General features: G+C 35.8%; 1 protein-coding gene across 11 annotated transcripts in view; it reads right to left on the bottom strand.

The window, feature by feature from the left end:
• STXBP5L (syntaxin binding protein 5L) overlaps positions 1 to 26471 on the bottom strand; it is a 194221-nt gene that overhangs the window by 95621 nt on the left and 72129 nt on the right. For all 11 annotated transcript variants that reach the window (XM_064644494.1, XM_064644486.1, XM_064644487.1 and 8 more), the window contains exons 4-5: positions 26245 to 26345; positions 6306 to 6440 (exon numbers count right to left, since the gene is read on the bottom strand). In XM_064644494.1, the coding sequence (XP_064500564.1) occupies positions 6306 to 6440; positions 26245 to 26345 (236 nt within the window). The remainder of the gene's footprint in view (positions 1 to 6305; positions 6441 to 26244; positions 26346 to 26471) is intronic.

Raw genomic sequence — 26471 nt, 5'->3', positions numbered from 1 at the left:
TTGAGTAGCTGGGAATGACTGTGAAAATAAAAGCTCTGAAAAGACACAAGAAGGATAAAACCTGAAGCCAAGTCCACACATAGAAAAAAAAAAGAAAAGAAGGTCGAGTCCAAAAAATATCAGCAATGATTTGCAATAAAAAATTCCCGAGACAAAAGCTACCTTCAACTGAGCAAAAAGAAAGTATGAGCTAATGATACAAAAGTTTGCAACATTTCATAGCCTTCACTGACCTTTAAGTCCACAAAAACAGACTGCAGAACTGAAAAATGGAACAAAAGATTCCCATGACAACTGTACAGAAGCAGAAGTTTGCTAAGAAGCTACTGATACTTTGAGCTGTTTTGCACTTCATTAGAAGTTATTCCTGACAGCAGCAGGTATTAATTTATTTGGTGCATGTTCATTTTGGGAGATGAGAGAGTGGGTATGGTGTAAAATTTAACTCTTACTCAGAACAGGACTGAAATTAAGAAACCATTCACTGTAAAACAGCCTTCAAAACAGTCTTCATTGTAAGGATGGAAGCTTTTATTTAATTATTTTATTCTAAAATTAGAAAGCTCAAAAGAAGTCTTTGGCAATGTTACAATCTGGACCCAGCAAAATGTGGAAAATATGTAGATGATGTATTCCTCAATCATCCTGGGACGTTTCATGCACTCTAAGAAATCAAATGACTTAAATACTCTTGTAAGAACTTCAAATACCGAGACAACCTTTAAAGCAGGCAAAAGTAATCTATGTCAAAATAGACTCATATCAAAACAGTTCTCCTTTTAAAATAAAAATAGCCTGCACAATTATAGAAGTACTGTGATTATTTCCGAGAAGAATGAAAACTTGATTTTAGAAAGTGATAGAAGAAGTTAGGAGAAGGAAAAAATGAAAACATCTATTTAGTCATTGCTATGGAGTTGAAGTTGACTGAATGTGACAGTGCTGAGGAAAACATATGCATAAGCAGATACTTCTGTAGCGTCAGTAGTCATACATCTTCTGCAGCTGTGCTTTCCACAAAGGTGCAGTGCACCAGGGACTTTAAGACCTTTTTTTCATTGGTAGAGCCACAGAGAAATTTAAAAGCACAAGTTAGATTCATCATTGCCATACTGTGAATCAAAGCTGGGAACTGAAGTAAGTAAGAATCAGTTCAACCCCAAGATGCAACTCTGAGTCTTAGACACACTTTCTAAAATATCCAGAAGGATACCTTTTAACTTGTGGGTTTTTTATATTAAAAACTGCATCCATTTGGGTCTGCACACAGAAAGGGTGGCAGATTCTTCCAGACTGTTACTTCTCCTCCTGTGTGCTGCTTTCCCTCACTGCTCTGGAACTGCTGGCTCTGAGTCACCAGTGTAGGAAATGCGGATAGCAGAGAAAGGGCTAAGAAAGGAAATACCACCTTACAGCTCTGCCATAACTGGGTTCCAGTTTGCCCAGTTCTTTGATACTTCAAATTCCAAAAATTTTGCCAACTTTCAGTTATTCATTCATTAGATAGTGGAGTGTTCAAACACTGGAATCTTACTGGGAGCTTATAATACAGACTTTTCAATTTTGGAGTTCAGTGGACTCATATTAAGACCTTCTTTTCCTTTCCAACACCAGATGAACTTCCAAAATGTATGATGCCGCTGTGAAAATCAATCTCACTGTAGTTAGAGTAAATGGAGACATGCTGGGCTCATTGACTATTTTTCTCTTCCAGGTCTGTTTCCAAACATTAGGAGGGAAAAGAGAGAAACTGTTCACTTATTAGACAGCAGAAAAACAAACAGTATCATGAGCCTCTAACACCTCTGGCAAAGGACTAGCCCTGCTACATGACAGAGAAATGACCAGTGAAAAAGTTTTGAGTTATTCATTCTTAGCTGAAAAGGTGCTTCAGTGTGGTCTGAAGCAGTGATAATGCATGAGATGATAGAAATGCCTGAGACAAGAATTGGTATCCATATGCTTGTGTCCTTTTTCAGCTCTGGACAAGGCCAGGTCCACTGAGACATAGAGAGTGCACATGATTTAAGAAAGAAATTTTTGCTGTATCTTCTAGAATCAGTTATGACTCAGCACTGAAAATACTCTAAAAAAAATTTAATGTTTCCTTTGCATTATTAGTCTATTCAGGCCTTAATTTCTCACTAACATTAGGCTAATGTTAGACATTGTTTAAGACAGCTGAATAATCTCTCCTACTTGAGAAGACAATAGTCCCTAGGATAAGATAGGTATTGCAATCATCTTTTTGACATATATCTCTACTAGATGCTTCTAAACAGGTCATAAACCCACCATCACTCAAAAATATAGTGCTATACAGATCTTTCAGTATATTTTAATAAAAAAGTAGGCAATAAAATCACAAATGGTAACAAAAAAACCTGTACCAAAAGCCAACTTTGTAAGTCAAAGTAGCCATGCAGGACAAGGTGATCAGATTTCTTGCATCATATGCAAAGTCTAAAAATGTTACATCCAAACCTGTTTCTCCTTCAAGTCTTCAAACTACCAAGCCTCTTCATCTGAGTCTTTCACTGTAAGAGAATCACTGTAATAAAAACAATTCTTGCAGTCATTTGATGAGCCTCACTGACTCAGGTTTGGTTTTTTCCTGAGGATGAGGGTTACATTCTCTGGAATGAATTAATGTCAAGAAGTGTGATGAAATTCCTTGTGGGGTTGAAACGTTGATAAGTCCATGAACAGACTAAAATGAATTGCTGTATTTGTTCCAATTTTTTTCTCTTATGCAATACCATCTGTTATATTGCTTACTAAGCAACATCATCATGACCTTAAAGGGACAAACTTGGTCCATGATGAAAGTCTAGAATGCAACTTTTAGGTGTTTTCCAAAGGTGGAAATGGCCATACAGGTATCAGAATACCTCTCCAGGTTACCTTGCCCATAGTGTTAGCAATGTATGTGGAGGCTCCCTTCAACCATGTTCTAAAGAACTCAGAGAACTGGAACTTCAACTGGGTTTTTTTTGTATTCTTACAAAATGAGCTATAATCTATTTTTACAGTGACTTAGGTATGGTAATATGTAGTTTAACATTACAAAGACAAAGCATTTCAGTTTTTTAAAAAAACTAACCGGTTCAATCTTCTATTTATTTTCACTGTAAAGCCTCGAAATCCTAATGACAACTGAGTTAAAGCTGCTTTATGAAAATTCACAGAGATTTCATTAGAAGTGGATACAAGTCAGTGTAGAAAATGAGGAGTTTTGTAAGAAAGACAAGAACTGGCTGAGAGTTGCATGAAGAGGGATGAACTCCTTCAGGCTTGTTTGAACAGATGACACACGAACCTGACACATTAAAAATTTTGTTTATAAATGCTCCATCTAAACTGAAGACTTGAAAATAGCAGGAGAACAATGACTTTTACTGGTCTTTTCTTGACAATAAGTTCGACAGAAATGTTTGTGCAAAAGGTGAACTCTCCCCTTTCAACCCTTATAGAGAATAGTAACATCTTCAAACTAATCTCACGCTCTGAAATTATATAATGTATCTCAGAATTAAAAACAATGTTACGAGCACTATTGCCTCTTACATCATTCATAGTAAGGTTTTCAGGTTTTCCTGAAGTTTATATATGTATGTTTTCCTGTTTTCTTTCATTTTTGAAAGTACCTAACATAACAGGCCCTATGAATTTATACAGTCCTGAACAACCTGGTTTTTTAGCAGATCCTACTGTGAGCAGGAAGTTGGTCTGGAAAATTCCAGAGAAGCCTTACAACATGAGCTATTCTATGATTCTATCATACTAAAATGTGAAAAATATATGAAAATTGTGTGAAATTAATGTGGAGATTAAAAAATATTATCTAGTCAGAACATATTCATGGCCCAAAATAAAATTTTTCTCAGTACTATTCTAAAGTAAAGTCTACTATCATAAGCTCATCATCATAAAGTACACTTAAAGTTCATAACATTCCCTTTAAAAGCTAATCTAAGTTCCATTTTACCTGCCAGAAAGCAATAGTACTTGAAGAGACATTATAGTTTATTACCAGAGAGAGTTCAAATCACTTTACTGAGAAAAGTCACCCACTTTCAACTTCAGCATCTATAAAAGGTGGCTACTGTGGTAAACGTCACCATTACTCCCACCAGTCTCTTACTCTAATCCAGAGAAATTAATCTGGAGACACAGAGGATCCCATGTCTACTCGTGTAATATATGCAAGGATGATGTCCTTGATTCCATATCAAGAAGTACATGATGAGATTGAAGGGAGAGGATACAGCCTTTTTAGGCAAGCACATTGCTTACAGGGATCAAGTTATACTTGTAAGGCTGGTAGAACCAGAAGTAGTAATGAATGAATACCTATGCTGAACTGTCACCAAAACAGTAATGGCAAACTAGCTTTTTAGAAAAAGAATCTATTTCGGTAACCACGAAGCATCTCCAAGTACTTGAGGTGACAAGGCATATCTATTATGTTGCCATTACCTTTCTCAACCTATGGAAGAAAAATTTTGGGAAATCTAGGTATGCTCCTACATAGACGAAACAAAGTGGACAGTTAAGAGAGGCAGCTTGCTTCCTTAAAGGTTCTAGAGAGGTATCTTATTTCTCAGCACTTAGTCTATGCCAACAACTCGGTACTGAAGCTTGCTAGAGAGCAGCCCTTTTTTCCCACGCACTGAGAGGCATCATTCTATTCCGTTTTCATGAAAAAGGTTTGTTGTGGCCATTAAAAAATTAAAAAAAAGGTTTATCCCGAATAATTTTTAAAGAATTAGGAGGTGAAATTTGGTGTAAGGCTTCCAGTCCATAAAACTCCAAGATTTTTTTCTATACAGAATAGAAACATCCTAATTTCGGGAGGAAAGAAAATTGTAAATGCACACAAACCAAAAATTGTTCTCAAAATCTTAAAGACATCATTCACCTACTCAGTGTAATATATATATATACATTTTAAAATACAGGAATCAATATCCCCTCTAATATGTCAACGTCCTCAAAACAAAGTGAGAAAGAAAAAAATAATTAAGATACTTCTGACCCAAAAAATCATCAAAATGAATATAGTGTGGTTTCGGTTAAACCACATTTTCCAAAAGCATTTTTTGCAGCCAAAACTACTAAGCAGAGCTGAGGAAAGTCTTACAAGGGTAGAACAAACACTCCAAAATTTAGAACTGGACTATAGATTTACCAGCAGACTGAATCCTGATTGCATTTGAATCCTTGGGTTTTTTCTCCTTTGAAGGTAAAATAACATTTTTATGACTGTGCCTATGAAGTTTGGTGGGGGAAAAGGGGAGGAAACAAAGTGAGGCATCAGTTTTATCAACCTGAGGGACAGAGTGATTAGTCAGTAATAATAGTGGGGAAAGAAAAGGGAAAGGGAGAATTTTTGAGAACTGCAGTTGCTACCAATGTGATCTCTGGTTGGGACAGAGAATTAGATTCACAGCCTGTAACCTTAGACCTGTAACCCTATTCTTAGATCCTGTTCTCTTGGTTCACTGAGACTGGTGAATTTCAGTTTACTACCAGAGGTTACAGGTCCCTCACAACATGAAGCAGATGTTCCAGAAACTACATTAAGTACTTTGAGCTTTCTCACAGCAGTTCCTCTTGCTGGAATTTCACAGAGGAAACAACAGAGAAAGAGTTTTTGTTTCTGATGAGGTTTTTACTTCCAGGAAGCACAGATTTATCCTACTCAGATTTTTATATGTCTCCCTCCATTTCATACCCACGACAGGAACCTGGCTTAGCCTGTCAGAGAACTGTCATTTAATAGGCACTCATTACCTTTCCTATCACTTCATCAGGTTTTGATGAGTCTGATTTAACTTTGAAATAGGCACTGTGTTGAGCAGGAGACATGGTCTAGAGACCTCCAGTCCCTTCTCATCTAAATGATCCCACAGTTCAATGAAGAAAAGCTCTCCACAGAGTCTTAGTGCCAATATACTTCATTATTCTTTTCATAGAATGGAGGAGATGGTGATCAAGCTACCCTCATAAAAATAGCAAAATCTGAATTTTGGAGATTAATGATTAGCTGTATCTCATGGAACCTCATAGCTAAACAGATTGTCAAATAACTTTTATATAAAATATAGTTACGTGGCCTCTATCATAAATCTGAATTCCTAATGTCCTGGAAAAGCCCTGTTAACACTGCAAATGCATTCCTTGAAATAAAAGGCTTTCAAAAGATTTGTTAATATTTGTAAAAACAAGTATTTCTTAAAAATTATTCTTAAGACAGCTATGAAAAAGACCACAGACACAAATGAAAGAAAATCTGCACTTACAGTTCTATTGCCTTGTTCCACATGATAACATATCCCGAAAGAATGAAGGACTCAATATTTACAATGTGTGTATTTCCCCTCTCTGTTCCAACATACAGCCATTTACTTTGGAAAGGTAGATGGCAGTAAGTAATCCTGGAAAGGAAAAAAAGAAAACATCAAAAATTTGTGACCGACTATCATGTCAACAATATTTTTTAACACTTTTACAGATGAAATAATTATTATTTTCATTTTATAACTTGAGAAAAACATGCCCAGCAGGTGTAGCATTCTGAAGAATGGGGGGTCATCTCCAGAAAAATCACAAAAGAGAACATGAAACAAAACAGGGGCATCCTGTCTGCCTATATTAAGGGCTGGGAAAAAGAGCCATATCACTTGAGCACTGAAGTAAGTCTATCTCCATGATACATAAATTGCACTTTGATAGTATCCAAGATGCTCGAATTGGGTTTTCTTATTTCCTTTCTTAGAGTAAGCAGTTTTTCTAGATGAACAAACAGAAGTTAATGGATGTCAGTGGGATTCATGTTTTGTACAACAGAAGTGTAACACCATAATTCACACAAGTAAACATTCATTTATTTGGTATCTGGGAGAGTAGTGCCCTAGATAAAAGCATTTATCAAAACTGAATTACCATAGAAGACACACTCATATTATTCTTACAAGATGATGAACCGATGCTTTATTATCTTGGAAAGATGTCATGACAATTTCTCATGATAATACATAAAAGTTTTCACAGATGATGAATGAGTAGATTCAGGTTTCTTTCATATTTTAGTTATATAGATATTAAAGCAAAACTACATCTACATGAGATAAAAAAACATTTACTACTAAAATACAATGGAATGCATGCTACCTACAGAGACTGAAACTTAATCCAATCTTATGATACAGACTGGTGAATTTTGACAAAAAGCAGTTATTTTGCTTGGTTTGCCATAGGTTATTATATTTATCATTCATTTCCACAAGCAGGCTATTTTTCGCTTTTATATATAAACTTGATTTTTTTTTCATTCTTAACACTTTCCACCACTACCAAAGTAAAAACAGTATTTAAGAACATACGCATTTAAAATTTTTCATTCTTATGGTACAGCAATCTTTCTGAATGTATTATAGAAGAGTGAGAGGAGTGTTGATTCAAGTGAGACTTAAGTATGATAAAGGTTTGTTCTATCCACCTGTACAGGACTAAATTTTACCATTAGTTGTCTAATTTTGGCAATAATTCCCGTGCCTTTAGTGGACAGAGAACTAAGTTTTTTGAGAGAATTGTTTTGAGAATGGGAATTATATTTTAGTATGTGTAACTGAAAATGCCTTCAAGCAGCAACATAGTACTTATACTGTGGGTGCAGTCAAATCAACACATGTCCAACAGAAACAGTTGCAGAAGGTATATGACACCTACCTGTTCCTTACTGGAGTTAAAGCTATTAGCTTTATTGTTCTGTTTATAACAGGTGCAAAGAATAATTTGCCCTTTTCACTTTGTAATTTTACAAATGCAAAGTTGTTTTTCTCGTATGTCCTGATCCTTCTCCTTCTCCTTAAACTCCAATTCTTTTGCTTTCTCTTCAGGTGCACCATTTCCCACACTGCTAGTTAAATTCATATTTAGTCCAGTTTTTTCTTTCATTTCTATACTAGCTCTTCTTTTCTTTCTTGCACTGCAAAGCATATGGATGCTTTGTTAGGTCCCAGCCCATAGAAGACTTCCCTGGTTGATAAGCCCTCTTAAACATTTATGTTTGCTCAACACTTGTTTGTAGTAAACCATTAAATTACAGGAAGAGAAAATATTTTTGACTTTGAAAGTGTTGAAAATGTGTCTGTTCTAGGGACTGACAAAAAACTCTTGAGTTACAAAGTGAACCCTAGTTGACTTGAAAGCTGCTACTCCAAATGCTTGCAGTTGTGTCATCAGACTAAGCAGGTTCAAGTCCACTTAGGACAATATTATTTTTCAGTATGGGGAACTGCAGAAAACTTGGTCTCTGATATTCAAGACTGAATCCAACACCTTGATTATAAATAAAGTTTCAAAATCATCTCAGACACCATATGAGACTGCTTTGGGCTGCTTTTTCTGATCCTTGTGAGTCCCTTTCAACTCAGCATATTCTGCGATTATGTGATTCTCCTTTTTGAAATTTGCTTCTAGGTTATGATCTCCCCATCAGACTATGTGGGTGCCTAAATTCCCAGATATTGCATGTCCTCTATTTGCCTGCCTTAGGTTAAATATTTCAAGATTATAATGCTCTAAGAGCAAGGTCCTACAGAAAGAAAAATTGGACTAAAGTATTAACCACTAATAAGTAGTTAGGCCATAAGTTACTAGACTTAGTTTCCTGCTGGCCTATCTGAAATCCCAGACACCAGTTGGTACTAAGTCTGTATATACAATATGAAGGACCAAAAGAGAGTTAGGTATTGCTAAAGAACGAAAAAAATGACCACAAATTTTCCTATTTTCCTAAGCTCAGCTACATACTCTTAAATAATTTAATTTTGTTTGAACAAATTTATGGGACAGCCAGACAAGAAATTAATCTGCATGTTGTTTCTTCCACAAAGAAAACTACCCTATGAGTTTCATTGTTTACCCAAACTGTAATTAGACATTATGAAATACAACCTTCTACAATATGTGAGCTTATAAGAAAATGCTATTCCCGTACAGACAATCCAGATATGTAACAAACCTATTAGAGCATAGGGGTTACTAGGCATTTTAATACAATATATTGCTAGGTTTCACCAAACAAAGCCATATGACTTTCATATTCTCAGAAAACTCTGCACTTCCCTGAGGCACTTAGATTTTACATTATGTAAATTAAATGCAAACTGCTTTATATATTATTGACTTTTCACTTTGACAGAAAATATTAACTTGACTTTGAGGCTTGGAAGCTTTGAAGCAAGACTCAGATTTTTAACGAACATCTTCCATTTCAGTAAGTACTGAAATTACATAATGATTTCTTCAAGAGAAAACAATGAAGTCTCATACTGCAGTTTTCACTGTGGATGAAAGGCATTCTATTATATGATTCCATTAGTCATATATCCCACAAGCAAATTAAGATGTCCTTTGATGCCTTTACAAAAAAGAGTCAATAAGCCAGAAAGAAAGAAAGAAAGAAAGGCTGTTTTTCTTCTTAAGAAGGTAGGGGTTGTAGTAATTTGTGCCAGGATGAAGTGCTTCTGACAAAATTTAATCAGATTGTCAATCTGATCGAGATAACATGGAACCCAATTAAATGGAGACCTGAGAATTTGGTCAGTGTTGATCACTTAACAGAAAGTCAGAAATGAGGATATTATACATTCTTAGCAGCAAACCACAATATGAGTCTCATTGATCATTATAAGAAATAGTAAAAAACATTAATTGATACCAAAAAGGTGTTTCTATTCTGCCAGACTAGTCTGTAACACTGTATTGTTTTTCCAGTGTATTCAAAGCACAAAACAGGATATAGAATGTAATATTAAAAAAAAAATCAAGAGGGGTTAAATAAAACACCTAAATCACAATTTATGAAAAACTCTTTTCCTAAAGTCCTGAAAAAACTTCTAAAATTATGTAAGCAACATAAGAAAGAGAATGGAATAACTGAAAGCGGCATTGTCAAAAAATTGAACCTCATTTTAGAAAAGAATCTATTCTGACTAGCAAATCTTGAAAAGATATACTTTTCAGCAAATCACAGCACTTTACAGTCTAACAATCGTGGCCAAAAATACCTCACTGCATATTGGTAGAATACCACAGTGTTAAAATAATTTAGAGTGCTATATTCTCTAAAGTACTAGTAAAAACTCTGAGATTACTTAAAATCATCTTTATTTTATTACATTAATCATATTTCTCAACGAAAAAATAAACTCCCAATTTGGATAACACTTTTTTCTGCCTCTGCTTTGTTATTTTTGTTTTCTTATTTTTAGTAAGAAAAATTTTGCTGGAACACTATTATTGGTGGAAAGTGAGGAGACCTGGTGAAGGGGGGGAGCAAAAATTGCATTTTTGTCAAAATTATAAACAGTTTTTCCAATTTAATTATTTAATTTCTTATTCCTTGATATCAAAACTGCAACTAAATATATATGATGCCTTTTCCCTTTATAGAGGTAATCTTAAATATGGACAAGCATTCAACATGTGTAGCTCTTATGCCCAGCACTGACTGGAAGAAGAGTTCAGTTTCTGTAAGTTCCTACAGAAAACAAACATCAGCTTGAACTCTTTCTCAGAATCCTACCAAAATAAACTACACTGTCCAGGTTTTCAGACAATATGGAAATCTCACAGATTTACAGGAAAAGAAAATGGTGAAACATAAAGGAGCATTAACTTGGGAATATGAGGAGCTGACAGGAAGCAAGCCCAGTAGCTGCAAGGCACACCAGTAGTGGTCCTGGGCTAGCTCTCTGCTCCCTGTGACTACTGAGGTACCGCCACTGTCTTACATCCAATTTACAGTGCATTGTCCCAGCATGGATGAATTCAGCTGCTGAGAAAGCTGATCACCTTCTTAAGTAGGTTATGCAAACCAGAAATCTACCTTTTCATTACTGTTATCATGGCTTGCCTCCTGACTTGAGGAATTTTCTTCAGAATTCTCTGGTGCTTCCAGTACTCTCCACTAATTTATGCTGTTTCCTTCACCTGGTCATAACCACAAGCTGTTCTCTTGCCACCTGATAGAACCATCATTCCTGGTACTAGCCAGTGACTGGCTGATGTTCTGTCAGGTCCTCTTTCAAAGCAGGTCTTTTTTGAGAGGAATCTGTGGCCTGTATAGCCTTCAATGAATATTGACAACAGCAGAAAACCACTGCATAAGCCCTTCTGTTCCTTCTTGACTTCTGCAGGATTTCTTCTCCCCAACAGTGGAAATTACAGTTGCTGAGGGTGCCTTGTGACTTTCTATCACTCCTCGTCTCCCTCCTTTCACCCAACTCATTTTCTTCCCTCATACTCCCTTAATGTTTTGGTATTTTTGAACAGTAGTAATACAAAACAAAGAAGACCATAGTCTTCTAGTGTCTGTTCTTCTCCAGTAGCTTTCTGAGGTAGCTTCTGGATAGCCAGCATTGTCAGAAAGTGTAAGCTTGCTTTTCTGTCCGTTCAGAAGGGAACATTTGAGCTGAGATTATCGCTTTAAGTCATGAAATGCATACAAGGAGATATAGACAGATATTCAGGCAAAGCAATTTATAGCTGACCAGAAGTGCCTGAACAGCACAGTTTAAAGCTATAGACAATGAAGAAAAGGAGTTATTTCCAGCAGATCAAGCAAAGGATGTAAATTATGACCTATTTGGTCTCTGGAGGTATTTAATCTTCTCCCTGGACTATATATGAATTTGGAGTTCATCAGCTATATATGACTTGTAAAAAACATGTACAGTAACAGCAATTCTAGCAGCCTGCCATCCACATGATGCGATGTGTTTGCAGCAGATGGTTGTGCAGTTCCTCAGATTAATGTGAGCTGGGTCTGTGCATAGTAATAATAACAGTGTTTCCCCTGCAACATGAAGTGCTGTTATATACCAGAAAGTCCTAGGAAGGCAGAAATCCAAGATGAACTCCATTACCAGGAATTCCAATGTATAAATGAAACTCTTATTTTAACTTGCTTGAAGTTTATGCACAGTCTTTCAAGCTGACATAAGAGCATAGGAAATACTTTAAATAACTAACTGGCATGACTAACAGTCAAATGAAATATAGAGCAGTGCAATATATCTGGACAGTTTTTTTCTTCCAGGGTCTTGGTAATACTATATCACAACATGAAACTTTCTCCTGTTCAAACTGGATTCTTCAAATACCACACAACATAATTTCAAAAATTTATAGTAACCCTACACAAACAGATCCTAGCAGAAAGTGAATGAACCAAATGTGCCTTTGAGATTGATATTTGTGGTCCACATGTTTTTTATAAGTGCGATTTAGTTTTAGTTTCAATTGAAATTTAGGAAAATCTTCTGTTTCACATGTATTTTCTGCTAGCATCATCAGTTAACATTTATTTTAAACTAAAATCTATTAGTTCATCTTATTTTATGTTTTAATTATGCAGAAGAAGTGAAGTAGAACTAAAAACACACTGTTCATAAATTGCATTAGATCCCTAGATCCTGGTGACAGCATAACAAAGGGTAAAGTCCATTGTTATTTAGGGATATCTAGACACAAGAGGAATATTAAGGCAAATCATATTCTTAAAATACTGCATGAGCATTTCTGTCTCTGGATTTTTTCCAGTTGAGTGTTATACAGACTGCTCAAATATTTTTTGTTTTAAGACTATCACAGAATCCCAGAATCACAGAATATTCTGAGTTGGAAGGGACCCACAAAGATCATTGGGTCCAACCATTAAGCCTGCACACGACCATCCCCAGAAGTCACACCGTGTGCCTTAGAATATTGTCCAAATGCTTCTTGGTGTGTCAGGCTTGGTGCCCAGCCACTATCTGGGTGAAGAACCTTTTTCTTCGACCTAAACCTCCCCCTGACACAATTCAGGCCATTCCTTTGGGTTTTGTCACTGCTCACCAGAGAGAAGAGATCAGTGCCTGCCCCTCCTCTTCCCCTCACAAGGAAGTTGAACTGCAGTGAGGTGTCCCCTCAGTCTCCTCCAAGTGACCTCAGCCGTTCCTCATACGGCTTCCCCTCAAGGCATTTCACCATCTTTGTTGCCCTCCTTTGGACACTCTCTAATAGCTTAATATCTTTCTTATATTGTGGTGCCCAAGACTGCACACAGTATTCAAGGTGAGGCTTCACCAATGCAGAGCAGAGCAGGACAATCCCCTCCCTCGGCTGGCGATGCTTTACCTGCTGCCCCCCCGGACACGGTTGGCCCTCCTGGCTGTCAGGGCACTGCTGACTCATATTCAACTTGCCATGGACCAGGACTCCCAGGTCCCTTCCCATGGCACTGCTTTCCAGCATCTCATTCCCCAGTCTGTCCGTACATCCAGGGTTGCCCCACCCCAAGTGCAGAATCCAGCACTTCCCCTTGTTGAACTTCACATGGTTGGTGATTGCCCAGTCCTCTGATTTGTCAAGGTCTCTCTGCAGGGCCTCCCTGCCTTTGAGGGAGTCAACAGCTCCTCCCAGTTTTGTGTCATATGCAAACTTGTTGAGTATCCCTTCCAGTCCTGCCTCCAAGTCAGTTATGAAGATGTTGAAGAGCACAGGGCCTAAGATGGAGCCCTGTGGAACTCCACTGGTGACAGGTCACCAGTCTGATGTTACCCCCCTCTGTGCTAGACCTGTGAGCCAATTGTTACCCACCACATGATGGGTATCCAGCTGTGGACATTTTGGACATTTTGTCCCACAGAATACTGTGAGAGACAGTATCAAAAGCTTTACTGAAATCCAAAAGGATCGTGTACTATAGTGCATACACAGCAAATAAAGGTTAGGACAGGATTTGGTAGGTGAAGAGTATCTAATGAGGAGAGTAATAATTAGAACTTAATTCTATTTTCCCATCAAATTTGGAGCTATGTGACTATTCAATTTATAACTACTCAGTGAATAATCTCTAGCAATAAATTCTAACTTATTGATGAAAGTCACAAACTATTTACAATTAAAAACTGTGAAACAAATCATCATTTAGCTCACACACAAATGTGCTTATTTCCTGCCTGAACTATCAATACCTGCAAATTGTAGTACCACTTGAAGATATTACTTCAGCTTAGTGCTTGCGAAGTCATCTGTAGAGATCAATATTTTAAAGAAAGAGCCAGTAAAGTTAATTGCTTTACATGAGGCAACATGTTCCCTGCAAAGAAACCCAAATGAAACATGGAGTCAAAGCAATGGTAACTCTTCTAGTTACCATTATATAATACATCTAAGTGCCAAGGTCCCTTTCAAACTTGGTATGTCAGGGTATTCATTTTACCCAATCTGTCCACAGAACAGTTTTATTTATCTTTATTCTGTACTTCTTTAGATACAAGTATTAATTACAGTCATTTCTGCTTGTACAACAGCAGTAATTTAATTTGTGTATTGGAATAGAGGAAATAAACCTTTGGGGTTCCTCTCTTCTGTTTACTACTGATTTAATCTGAAATAACCCTAAAAGCCTGAAGTTAGGCCCATTCTTGATTTGTGAGCTTACTATTTCAAACGAATTTGCAATCACAATTGTAATTAATAGTTTACAGCATTTCATAAATACTTGTTTTAAGATACAAATACTTATGTTAACCATATAAAACATGAATGTAGCAACTATATGAACATTTGTAATGGGTGCCAACATAAATTATTTACAAGCAGTTAACTCAAACTTAAAAGAACTTAGAACAAATCAAAAAGCACGTTCAAAAACATGTTAGATGCATTCCGTTTGATCAAATTAGTAAACCTGGAGATCTCCCTTGAATAAAGACTGAATTTATGAGGTTATTACAAGCCCTTCACAAGGACAAAGTGCAACCGGTCCTTTGGTTGTTTCCAGTTTTATAACTAACCTAGTTCTTATAACTAATCTTCTTACAACTCCATAGAGGGTCAGCCTGGCCTGTTCAACGTGCCATAACACATACAAAAAGACAGCTGCACTATAACTTCCTATAATATAAGAATACAGGCATTTAAATTCAGACTCTCAATAATTTAAAGGCTATCTGCTGTAGCACTGCATCATGTTACTGGGCACTACTGGAGCTCAAGATCAAAAGTCACTCTTGAAATCCCAGTGTACAAGGGCATGACAACCTTTGTAGCCTGTGTTACTAATAACTGTTTCATTTTCAGAGTGACAGAAAATTACTTTCCTTTCTTTTGGGCAAATGCACACCAAAGAGATGCCTTCTTTTGTCAACTCCCTTTTATGATTTTGAATGCAAATTCATTGGGATGTGTTACCTGTAGGAGCAAGATCACTGACAGTGACAGTGGCATACTCTCCTTGGCTAGATCTCTAGTACTGTATGACACAACAGTTCTGTCGTGTATGAACAGGTGTAACATAAAGACTTAGACCCAAGAGAAAAAGACAAGGAAATTAAATGAATTGTGCTTCCTTTAAAAGAAAAAGATGCTGGAAGAAACCAGCATACTTTCTATTGTCTTCTAGTTTGTTTCTGATGCCTACTCAAGGTCAAAGACAACAAAGATGAGAATAAAAACTCCACAAAATCAGTGAAGTGAGCAAATTAGCGAAATGGGGTTGGCAAACAGACTCTTGCTTTCATTTTTGGGGAAAGATAATGTACATGATCTTTCTCTTGTCTACTGGCTTGTGAAATCACTATTTCTTATTTGTAGTACTTAATTTGTCCTCCATAAACTTCTTTGAAGGTTAAGTAAAAATGGGTTGGTAATACCAAGCATAGTGACAGTGATGTGTAATACAGAGCATGACAAGAGCCACTGAATTTCTTAGCAATGAAGGAAAGCTAAATAACAAAGGATGGAAGAGGGAGATAACTTTATCTCAAAAGATAAAGTTTTTGATTTGTTGATTTCATTGATTTTGTAGCAATTGCATTAAAAAACCCCAAACACCTAAAGGTAGAGTTTTTCTCATCCCTTCAGCCAACATCGTAGGTATAAATCAAAAATCCAGTTTTTGTTTCCCAATCTCATAGTTACAAAAAAGTAAATTGATACTTAGCTCAAAGATGAAAGGTTGAAACTTCTTTTTAGTTAAACAGCTTGGCTTCGCAAGCATTTAGAAAAGTAATCTAAAGATATGTTAGTATTTAGTCCTCTGCTAGCTGCAAAATACTCAAATCTGTGTCAGACATTCTTACTAAAGTAAGTTTAAAACCTATTTTATATCAACATCAATCAAGCTATTTTGAATGATACTCTACAGTCACGATAAGACTGAAATACTGAAATTAACTTAAATGTAAAAAAAATTGCATTTTTACATGTGTATGCTTTTTCTGTCTATACACGTTGTTTCCTTAGCAACGTCTATCAATTAAAATCATGTAGACTTATTGGAGACCAGCTGTTCTCATTTGTTACGCTTCAGTAGACAGAGACTTTATGATTAATGATCCTTGTTTTTCTGCAATCTGTAGTCTCTCTTCTCTTCCTGCTCATGTACTGTTTAATGATATAATCTCAACACTGACATTACTAGCTCTATTTCTGATTTACTGGAATAATGCCCAGAGTTTATTGTGACAGAAGGAAAAGTATCCTAAATCAGTGCATTGGGTACTTGCTTGAAGCTGACATGTGCCTGGGCAGAAAAGAAGCGGTGTGGTTTCCAAGAACTAAATTACTGCAACAGAATGGGTGCACGTTCCTCACTGCTTTAAGATATGACTGGAAATCTAATATAACAAAGGTCAAAGGCTAGATCTGAACAGAACTATGAAACATGTTTCAAAACTCTAATCTGAGAACTGTAGCAAGCTGAAAATTCCAACAGATAATGTAGACTGTTTATGCTGTCTGAACTTGTTTAAATTTTAAAAGGTATATTTTTTTTTTGCTCTTGTCTAATATAACTATGTGTGATATGAGGTAGGTGATGCATTTTTGTATTACAGTATTGGGCTTCTCATTTGTTATGACTAAGAAAGACCATGAAACACAATTGTTCAATGTATAGCTGTGTATACACATATTTTAAATTTTCCTATCCAAACCTGGCCTTAGAGCAATTTGGCAACATGGCTGCTATGTGAAAACAACATAACATGTTATCCTGTGTTTTCTCAGAAAAGTATAAATCTACTGACAAACATGCTTTATTTTCTACAAAGCATTAGAAACAACAAGCACACTGCTCAGCATATGATGTAAGGTTTGGCAGGATATAGCAACATTATGTCTACTGCTAAAGGATTTTTTCTTGAGGAAAGAAACCAACACAGAAGTTACCCAGGCAGTCAATCAGAGGTGGTCAGGTGACATAAAAATTAAATAATTCTGGACATGTTTTTCTTCCTTATTGAAGTAAAAACAAAACTTCACAAAGATGTTTTGCAAAATGGACTTTTGAATAGACACCTTTTTCTCAGAGAAATAATAGAAGGAACTACGGCCAGAGAGACACAGAGGACAAGGTAGATTGGAAAAGAGGGTTTGTCAGGCCAGAGATTCCTCTAGTCTCTATAATATTTTTAATCCTAAAGTAATTGTAATTGGGCTAGCTATGCATTTTTCTCCAGCAGTTCTGTCAGTCATAATGACTTCATGTATGTGTATGTGGTGACTGGTTGTAAGTCATCTCTCAGGGTTTTTTTGGCCCTTCTGCTATCAAATACAGCTGCTATTTCTGAAAGTAATTCATATATAGCAATTAGCCATTTTCTGTTTACCTTTTTTTAATGCACCAATGTGAGGACAATGTGAATTGAGTTGCAATTCATTGATAACCATTAAATAGAAAAACATTTGGCAAATTATTCATCACATTTTGTCATGTGTTTTCTTAAGTCCCAGAAACATGCTTCTAAAACAAGGATATATACATGTAACCGATGTCACACGGCAACTGATTATTTTCTAAGTAGCTGTCAAAAATCAAATTACTATATACTATGAGCTGATGTTAGTATTGCAAATTTTAAGGTTTCATTATGGAAATGGAACCTTTATGTACAGAGCTGTGCAAAAAAAAGAAAAGATCTTAACTATCTTAAAAAGCTCTATTTACCCTCAGAGAAGTGGTTTAAAAAACAGGTATAAAAGCAGATATTGTGGCATAATGCATTTAAGGACATTTTTAATTGAACTGAAACTGAAAATAATACTGGCAGAATCACGGTGGACTAAAAATTCCTTTCAGGAAAGACTGTGAAAATCACCATTAAAAAAGAATAAAAATTCTTAAATTCAAGGTTGGATCTGGACATAAACAGAGATCCTTCTATATATTCTAGAATGAAAAATCTGACCAGGACTTCTGTGATATTATTTTAGAGTAACATCTACCCTGGTGTGATTTAAGCATAAAGAAACCAAACTACTTTTAAACTAGAGAGCTTAAGCTGTTGCACTACTTTTTCTGCAGTGGCACCAACTCAGATTGCATTACAAATCCCATCCAAACTGGTAAGCATAAATAAACTAAACCCAATAAAAGTTAAGCCATGCTCTTATCTATGATGTTGTGACTGTAATGTTATTACTACTTGCTCATATATACTTAAAAATACACACTAACTACAGTTCTGAGTTTCAAAAGGACACATTTTGGAAAGTTGTAGTAAACATGAAAGGTAGGTTTACCAAAGGTGGACTATTTCAAAATATACCATATATGAAATATAGCATATGACAAAACTCAATATAGCATTTATAAAAACCACCACTATAAAATCCTATTTTAATGTCTATTTTCCACTTGATTTTACTGGAAAAGGAAATATTTTATTGGATATTTGAGAGATCAAGTATTAGTTTTACAGCTGTTGTAATTTCACAAGTGGTCTTGGTACTAATACTAATGAAACCTCTTAGAAACACAATATTACAGAGGAAGGACAATCTGAATGAGTGAAGTACAAGAAATGGATTTAAATTTAAAATGCAAAGGGCACAGCCTCAAACTTCAAAGAACTTCCACTTTAGGGTTGGAGCTCATGATACAGAAGTGATGGAAAAAGATAATTTCAGTTTTGCTTGTCTTGCTTTGCTTCCACGGTTAAAGGCTTGCACTGAAAAGCAGCACATTCCCTGCCAGCTAGATATACATCAGGGAAGAAGTGTAATTGGTGTATTAGTCAATCACAGCAAGACCACAAACACTGATAAGATGAAGCCACATAAAAGGAAGATGCCATTTTTGCATGCATCAGTAAACATATTCCTGCAGAGATTACAAAAGAAAATGGTATTGTCAATGGCCACAGCACAGATGGGACCCTATCTAGAATATGTTTCCTTGATGAATCATCAGCTCAGAGAGAACTGATATGAGAAGAAGGGCCCAAAGGAAAGGAAAGGAAATGAAGACAAAAATTTTTAAAGGAAAACACAGAATCTTAATTTTTGTAGTGAAAAAAAACCCAACCAAAAAACCCCCAGGCTGTGAATGTACATCAATGAGCTGTTTGTCTGCAGAGACAAAACATTTAGAATGCGTGATGATGTCAATACCAGAATATCATAAACAGGAAAAAAGAGCCATAAAAATAAATCTGGTCTTGAATCTGGAAGGTTTCTTGCCATCAGAAGAATGAAATGGACATGGAACAATATTCATGAATAGCAAATAGTAGATTTAAGCTTGAAGTTATATAACAGGGTAACAGTCTGGACTGTTGCATGCGGAGGAGACGATCCACACATCACTTAAACTGAGTAGGCGCCTGGGGCCACTTGTGCAGTGTGGTCTACAGGCTGTGCTGTGCTGTATGAAACCCTTGGAAGCTGGATAAACAGAGCCAGCTCACTGTCACAGAGGAGCCTGCAGGCAAATCCCGCTCAGTGGTTGCACCACCTTCATCCAACAGTGCAGAGGGAAGTTTTAGTGTTAATGTCTGACAATAGAAGTAATGCATACAGTTGTGTGCATTACAAGAAAATCCTATAATAAATTGAGTGAATAAAATGGGGTAACACTATGTATGAATGGGGTCTGCACAGCCTGATGTAGGATTTCCTATGCTACTCTCTCATTCTTTGTACTGCTGGCTATAATAAATTGCATTTTGAACACTGACTTACAGTCTTCAGTGCCTTTCTTACCGGGGTCATAAGATGTTTTGTATATCTTAATACAAGAAAAATTCAACTTGTTTTTTATATGAAGGGAGGTATACGAGTTGTCTGGTGTGCAACTAGGTCTTCACTAGAAGGCCCATATGTTTAAGATCTATTAAAAAGAAAATTTTAGGAATCACCTGAGTTTTCATTCTACTTTATCGGAATTGCATAGTCTCATAAATCTCTCAAACCTGTTGATTCTTGGTATCAATGAACAAATCTATGTTTTGTATTTTTGCTTTGTTGATTGTTTAGCTAATGTGTGTTGAAGACAAAAAAAACCAAAGTGCTTGTGCTTGATTCCTTTTTATGACCAAGACATTCCTCATTTCAGCTAGATTGCATGCCACCTTTCCAGGACAAATTTGTGGCTCTCATTGATCCTACAGGTCAAGTGTGCTATGAAATATTCCATAAGATGATGTAAGACCTGAAAAAAGAATGCTATTTTTTTTTTTTTTATTTTTTTTAATAGAGAAGACAGAGGCATGTGGTAGCTACATGAACATGATTTGGGTCAGTCTCACCAGAGAAACTTTCCAGTCTTTTTTCTTTCTGAAATACCATCTGACAATGCTCATTTTCCTGCTCTGCAGTACTAAGGTCCTCTAGATCAAAGTTTTTTTATGAGCTTCAGGAATCTTTTCAAGCTCAATAAGTGCATGGAAACATTGGTTTTTGAAATGCCTGAGCATCATTGTTTGATGGATACTGATGCAAGACCACACCACATATATAAAACCAACCAACCAACGCAAAACCAACAAAAAACAACAAAAAACCCGCCAAACACCAAAAAACCTGCAGAAGAAAGTTTTATGAAATCTTCTTCAAGATGTGGAAGTGAATACCAATCGCATGGGTTCTTTTGGTTTCCTCATTTTCTTTCCATCATCAACCTGAGAGAATTTACATCCTTTTCAGAACCCAGAAACTGTGGCAGGTTTTATGGTGAAATACTGCTTTACATTTGAATGCAATGGTTCTTTGGAATAGTTAAATGCTGGACCACACCATGTAATCAGAATCTGTTTTGTAGTGCAGCATGGCTGTGCAACTGCACTGAACTGTTTTCACGCTTGATGACAGATCTCTGACTAATTTAAAAGTACATAAACAATACAGAGTTTGCAGTCATACAATATTAACCAGGAGGTTCATTTATGAGCAGGCAAGCTATCACAGGAATTCAGTTCCTTGAACAGCCAGTGAGACAGGTAATCTACTTAAAGTAACTCACAAGTCCCTATCACACAAGTAAACAGACACAGGTACTGCTGAGACTGCTCAGCCAGTCACCAGTATCATTCAAGAGCCTCTTGCTGTCATTTTGATGAGGTTTATCTGCAAAGGAGAGACCAAATATTTAAAATGCTCTTAACAACACAGGATACAAAACCCTGCAAAGATACAGCAAGACAAAGAGACAAAGATACAGCTACTCTCAGGAAAGAGTATAGACCATATTAAAAAAATAGCCTTAATACTCTCAATCACCTTGTTCAAATACTGCACAATCTCAGCTGTAGGAGTCAAGTTTCTAATCAATAGTAAGTTACAGCTAACATAATTGCTCTAAAAGTCACCCACTTAAAAGGCTCCTCTTCCTCTGTGCCAGCATACCCTTAACACTGAAGGAAATGTCACAGATTAGAACCTCAAAGCCAGTTGTACAGATTGTGTCTCCTGGTGATTCTCCTGCAGAAGGGCACTTATGGTATTGTCATGGTATCAGTGCAGAGGGCATGCAGATGGATGTTAAGACCCAACAGAACTTGTATACTGTGTTCATGTATGCTAAGTCAGTGGATAAGCTGTTGTGGCTTATTTGTTACACACCAGTTAGCACTGGCTAAAAGAAGAAAGAGAGGAGGGGCTATTCCCCATGTCAGTCGACACAACTGAACCAGCTCAGCTTCAGAATGACAGAACAACTGTGTTCACAAGTGAAATTAGTGCCTGCAGGCCTAAAGGACCTGGATTTCACACTGTAAGACTTGCTGGTTTTCCTATCCCAGCTGCACTAATCTTAAACAGGAATTCGTAAGCTGTTGTGTATTTAAAGCTGTACTTTCTGAAGTCTGCTCTCATTATAATAAAAATAGTTAAGATCCATAACAGTTTTCAGTGATTTTACTTAATCCTAATGTTCTTTGCAGCAGATAGAGACAGTGCCTAGTTCCAGTAGCCGAGTTATTTGTCTTGCCTAAAATGCCTACTGAAGATGAATCTGTTATCTCCTATGACATCAAGGAAGGAAAAGGAGGCACTAAAGTATGGAAGGTGTCCATAATGTTAACCTTTAAAAATACTGAGGAGATTCTTACAGAGTGTTTCCAGAGATTAAAAAGTTTTACCTGTCCATCGTATTTGTAAAAGCAACAGCGAATCACACATTATCAACCATATGCTACAGTCAAGCATGTCTTTGAGAAACTGTCTTATCATTACAGCTCTTGGTATGAGGCCAAGCTTACATTTTTATCTTCTTGAAGGTTCTTAATGCATTGTATCACACTCCAAATATAGCAATAGGAATTTAAGATGATTACCTTATATTTTGATACATGGCAAAAACATATAATTTGCTAAAAAGTCCAGAGCATTAAACTGTAAAACAAAAAAATCTGCCATTATATTTCCTCAGTGTTCCTTCCACACTTGCTCCAAAGAGATATTTAATAAAGGAACAGTGAATTATGATATAAATTAACAATGATAATGTTGCATTATCATTAGTTTAACAATAGGTCAGAAGAAGAAAAAAATAAATCTGGAGAAGCTGCAAACTCTGATTTAACGGCTATAAAAGTGCAACTTGTCAGTGAATTATTATTCATAAACCATTCAGTGCCTTAATACTGAATGCTACATGCTAAGTGAAAGACAACTAGTGTGCTGCATTTAAGAGTTCTTTGCTCTTTATAACTATGTTGTTACCAACAGCCAAAGAAAAGAACAAATGTCTTTTATTTTTATGGGAGGGAAATGGGGGATATATTTGTATGTATACTCTCTGGGAAATTTGACTCAAGTAATTGCAGAGACACTATTAAGAGCAGATTTTAGTCTATTATCCTGCAATCTTAAATGTCAAGAAGCAGAAGTAAATTGCAAATTAAACAGTTAAACAATATGATGACTGGTGCACTGAGGAATAGCCAAAGACTTAAGCAGCATTCACCCAACAGTTGTACATTTCATGCATCAAATATCATAAAAACCCACAATAAACTGATTGTACATGAAAGTTATCTTCATCATCACAAGCAGATAAAATATTAGAACTTTAAGTGCATTCTATTACATCAGTTCATGAAATCTGCCATTTGTTCAAAAATCTAAACCAAACAGTGCATCGAGGAGACAAACATACTGTATGAATAAAATTACAAATTTTACAAACCCTCAAGAGGGATGTGCAAATAGAAAAATTTGAAGGAGTCACATGTTCCATTTTCATAGCCAAACTGCATCTGAATAATTACACGTTTGGCTCTGTAGAAGCTGTCTAAAGCTAAAATTAAATTACATTATAAATTACATTCTTGTAAGAACTAGCCTTTGGCTGTCTAAACACTTCCCTCTATGGCCTTTTTAAATACTATACTATTTTCTGAAAACATGTATTGGTATTTTAAAACCTATTTTCTCTCAACAAGCATTTCTCCCCATTTAAGAAACATCAAAACCAGGTCCTTCATTGGGTCACAAACTTAAGACAAATGAAAGAATCTGTTTCTATTACATATGAATCTTGCTTCCATTTAACCTTCTCCTGCAAGATGAGAGGGAAGGATGAAAATAAAATAAAATGTTTGTAACTGTTCCAACAGTGAAGAAGATATTACTTTTTGGAAAAACATACCTTTGAATTTCTTGAAGAAAATAAATTTTTATCTTATTGCTTTATCAGCATCTCAAATTCCCCTTATATCCGATTTGCAATTGATTTCTTATAGCAAAGCACCATGTAATTTATATTTTCTTTTCTCTAACATCAAAAATATATCCAGAAAAAAAGGGAAGTTCTCTTTTAGACTTAACTACATTAGGCATATATAATGAGAAATGTTCCAAATTGAAAGGGTTAATTAGGGTTTTAACCTAACTTTATTCTACTTCCCAGAAGTTTATGTTGAATTTTACACACTAAATATGTAACTTGAGCTTAGAATATTGAAAGTTAGATGATTTGAAGTTAATCGATAAGTGTTTAAAAAGAAAATGTAATAAAAATGAAGTGCTTGGAAAAAAACCCCAAACAACTAGAAGCTTATGGTAGTGCTAGAGAATCTTGAGAAGAAATGAACTGCCTACAATGTTCTTTCTTTGTACTTAATGAAAACTCTTTTTTTACTTAAAACTGGACTTACTTCTTTGACAATATAATATAGCAGGATATTTGCCTCATAGCCTTTGATGTGTTAATAAAAATTATTTCAATGGCAGTAATTGAACCAGTTACTTAAAATATGTATAAAAGAACTAATAGTATTTTTTTTACTCACAACTTACTAGATTTTGATAGAAGGCAGTATAGTTAGCCATGTATTTGTTACAAATAACTACATTCTCAGTTCCTATTTAAACCTCAGTTCAAAAACATCATTAGAGAAAATCTGGTTTTAAGCAAAGTCTTCCAGTATTCCAAATAACTTGGCTTGCAAATATTTTACCCAGTGTTTCAGGATGTCAGAGGAAAATGGAAAATTTAGGTAAACATGATGACAAATGTTTTGTTCTTAACAAAACCCAAATGTGTGTGAATTTATTTTATCAAGATATTCTGACAAAATATTGACCAAGATACCATGTTACTTTCTTCGAAGAGAAGGCAAACAGAGATGAACAGAGACTGCACTTTTATAAGCCTTGATTCCTTAGGTTGTAAGTCAGATTGGTGGCTGGGAGAGTTAGACCAAGATGTACTGGAATAACTTCTACAATATTTAGATTTATCAATGACAAATTGTGCATAATGCACCTGCCTGATGAGAATACCAAGATTCAAATATTTCAACATATGTAAAATGATGACCTGCTGTTCAAAAGGAGCTAGCAAATGTACACATAATTTTTCTTTTTCATCTTCCCTCACACAGTCCCAAACCACTTGATGCACTTTTGCTATAGGTTATAAATTCTTTGGAATCAGACTGTATATTTTCTAAATTATTATGTGTACTTCCCACAACAAAACATGCCCCTTGGTGACATTTGAGTGCAAACATGACATGTATATGGATAATAAACAACAAAGAAAAATGTATTTCCATAATGATTTTCAGATTTGCTGCAGCTAAAGCTTTGATGACTGTTTACTTCACAGCTCTAGTAAAAGTACTGGTACCTTTCATCACTGCATAAGCACGTATACAAATATCAAAAAAAGTTGCTGCACCTTAATAAACACTGAATGTGTATGCTAAGAGAATGACAATATCACTTAAATCTCCAGTCAAAAACAACTGCTGCATTTATGCAGTGAGTCTTGGTGTTCTGACTGCCAACCTAATTCCTTAATAGAAACAGGGAACTTTTTCTTAATATTAATAAAAGTGTAGCATTGAAGTTCTGTAACATCATAGCAGGTTTTACTAAATACAGATTAAAGTGCTCAGTTTCTCTTTGACTTTGAAAATTACAACCACTTATTTAATCTATTTTCAGTAGGGATTCCTACAATTAGGTACTCATAAAGTAAAATTTAAGAAAAGAGTCTCTAATTCACTTGAAATTTACCATAGTTTCCAAAATTCATAATTTATTTCTGCTAAACTTCCAATATATTACAAAAATAAACCACTTTCAAGGTAAAGAAAATAATTATTACCCTCCTACAGCCAGCTGAGGTACTCTGTCTAATACTGAACAACAGATAAACCAAAAGGATCACAGTGCTTGTGTCTTGTCTTAAGAAAACACCCCCACAGTACTGTTCAAGGCAGTTCATGCAAACAGAAGGTAAAACGAGGAACACTTCGACAAAAAGCAGACACAATTTTTCCTGTTCTGAGAAGGCTGCAGAAAGTGAAGTTTTTGTTCTATGGAAACAAGACTCATAGAAAAAAAAATCAAGATACATCTTTATCCACCTGCAGAAAGGCAAAATGGTAAGAAATCCAGAAAGTTGGGGGTTTTTTAATAAGATATTTATTTTGTGCCACACATTCTTACCTTTCTCTGTTAAATTTCAGAGAATGTAGGATAGCTGGTCGTTTCTGTCGGAGATTCCACAAATGAAGTGCATCATCTGCACATGCACTGACCAAAGCACCCTAGAGCAGACACAAAATACAGCAACACGTTACTTTTCTGCAGGTTCTGTCTTATTCTGATCCTCACTGTTAATGATCTACCTGTAAAATTGACAGTTTATGAAAAATGGCTCCTTTCTTCAAGAA

The sequence above is a fragment of the Pseudopipra pipra genome, chromosome 2 (assembly GCF_036250125.1).
Source record: "Pseudopipra pipra isolate bDixPip1 chromosome 2, bDixPip1.hap1, whole genome shotgun sequence".
Lineage (NCBI taxonomy): Eukaryota > Metazoa > Chordata > Aves > Passeriformes > Pipridae > Pseudopipra > Pseudopipra pipra.
This window is presented reverse-complemented; position numbering and strand designations above follow the sequence as displayed.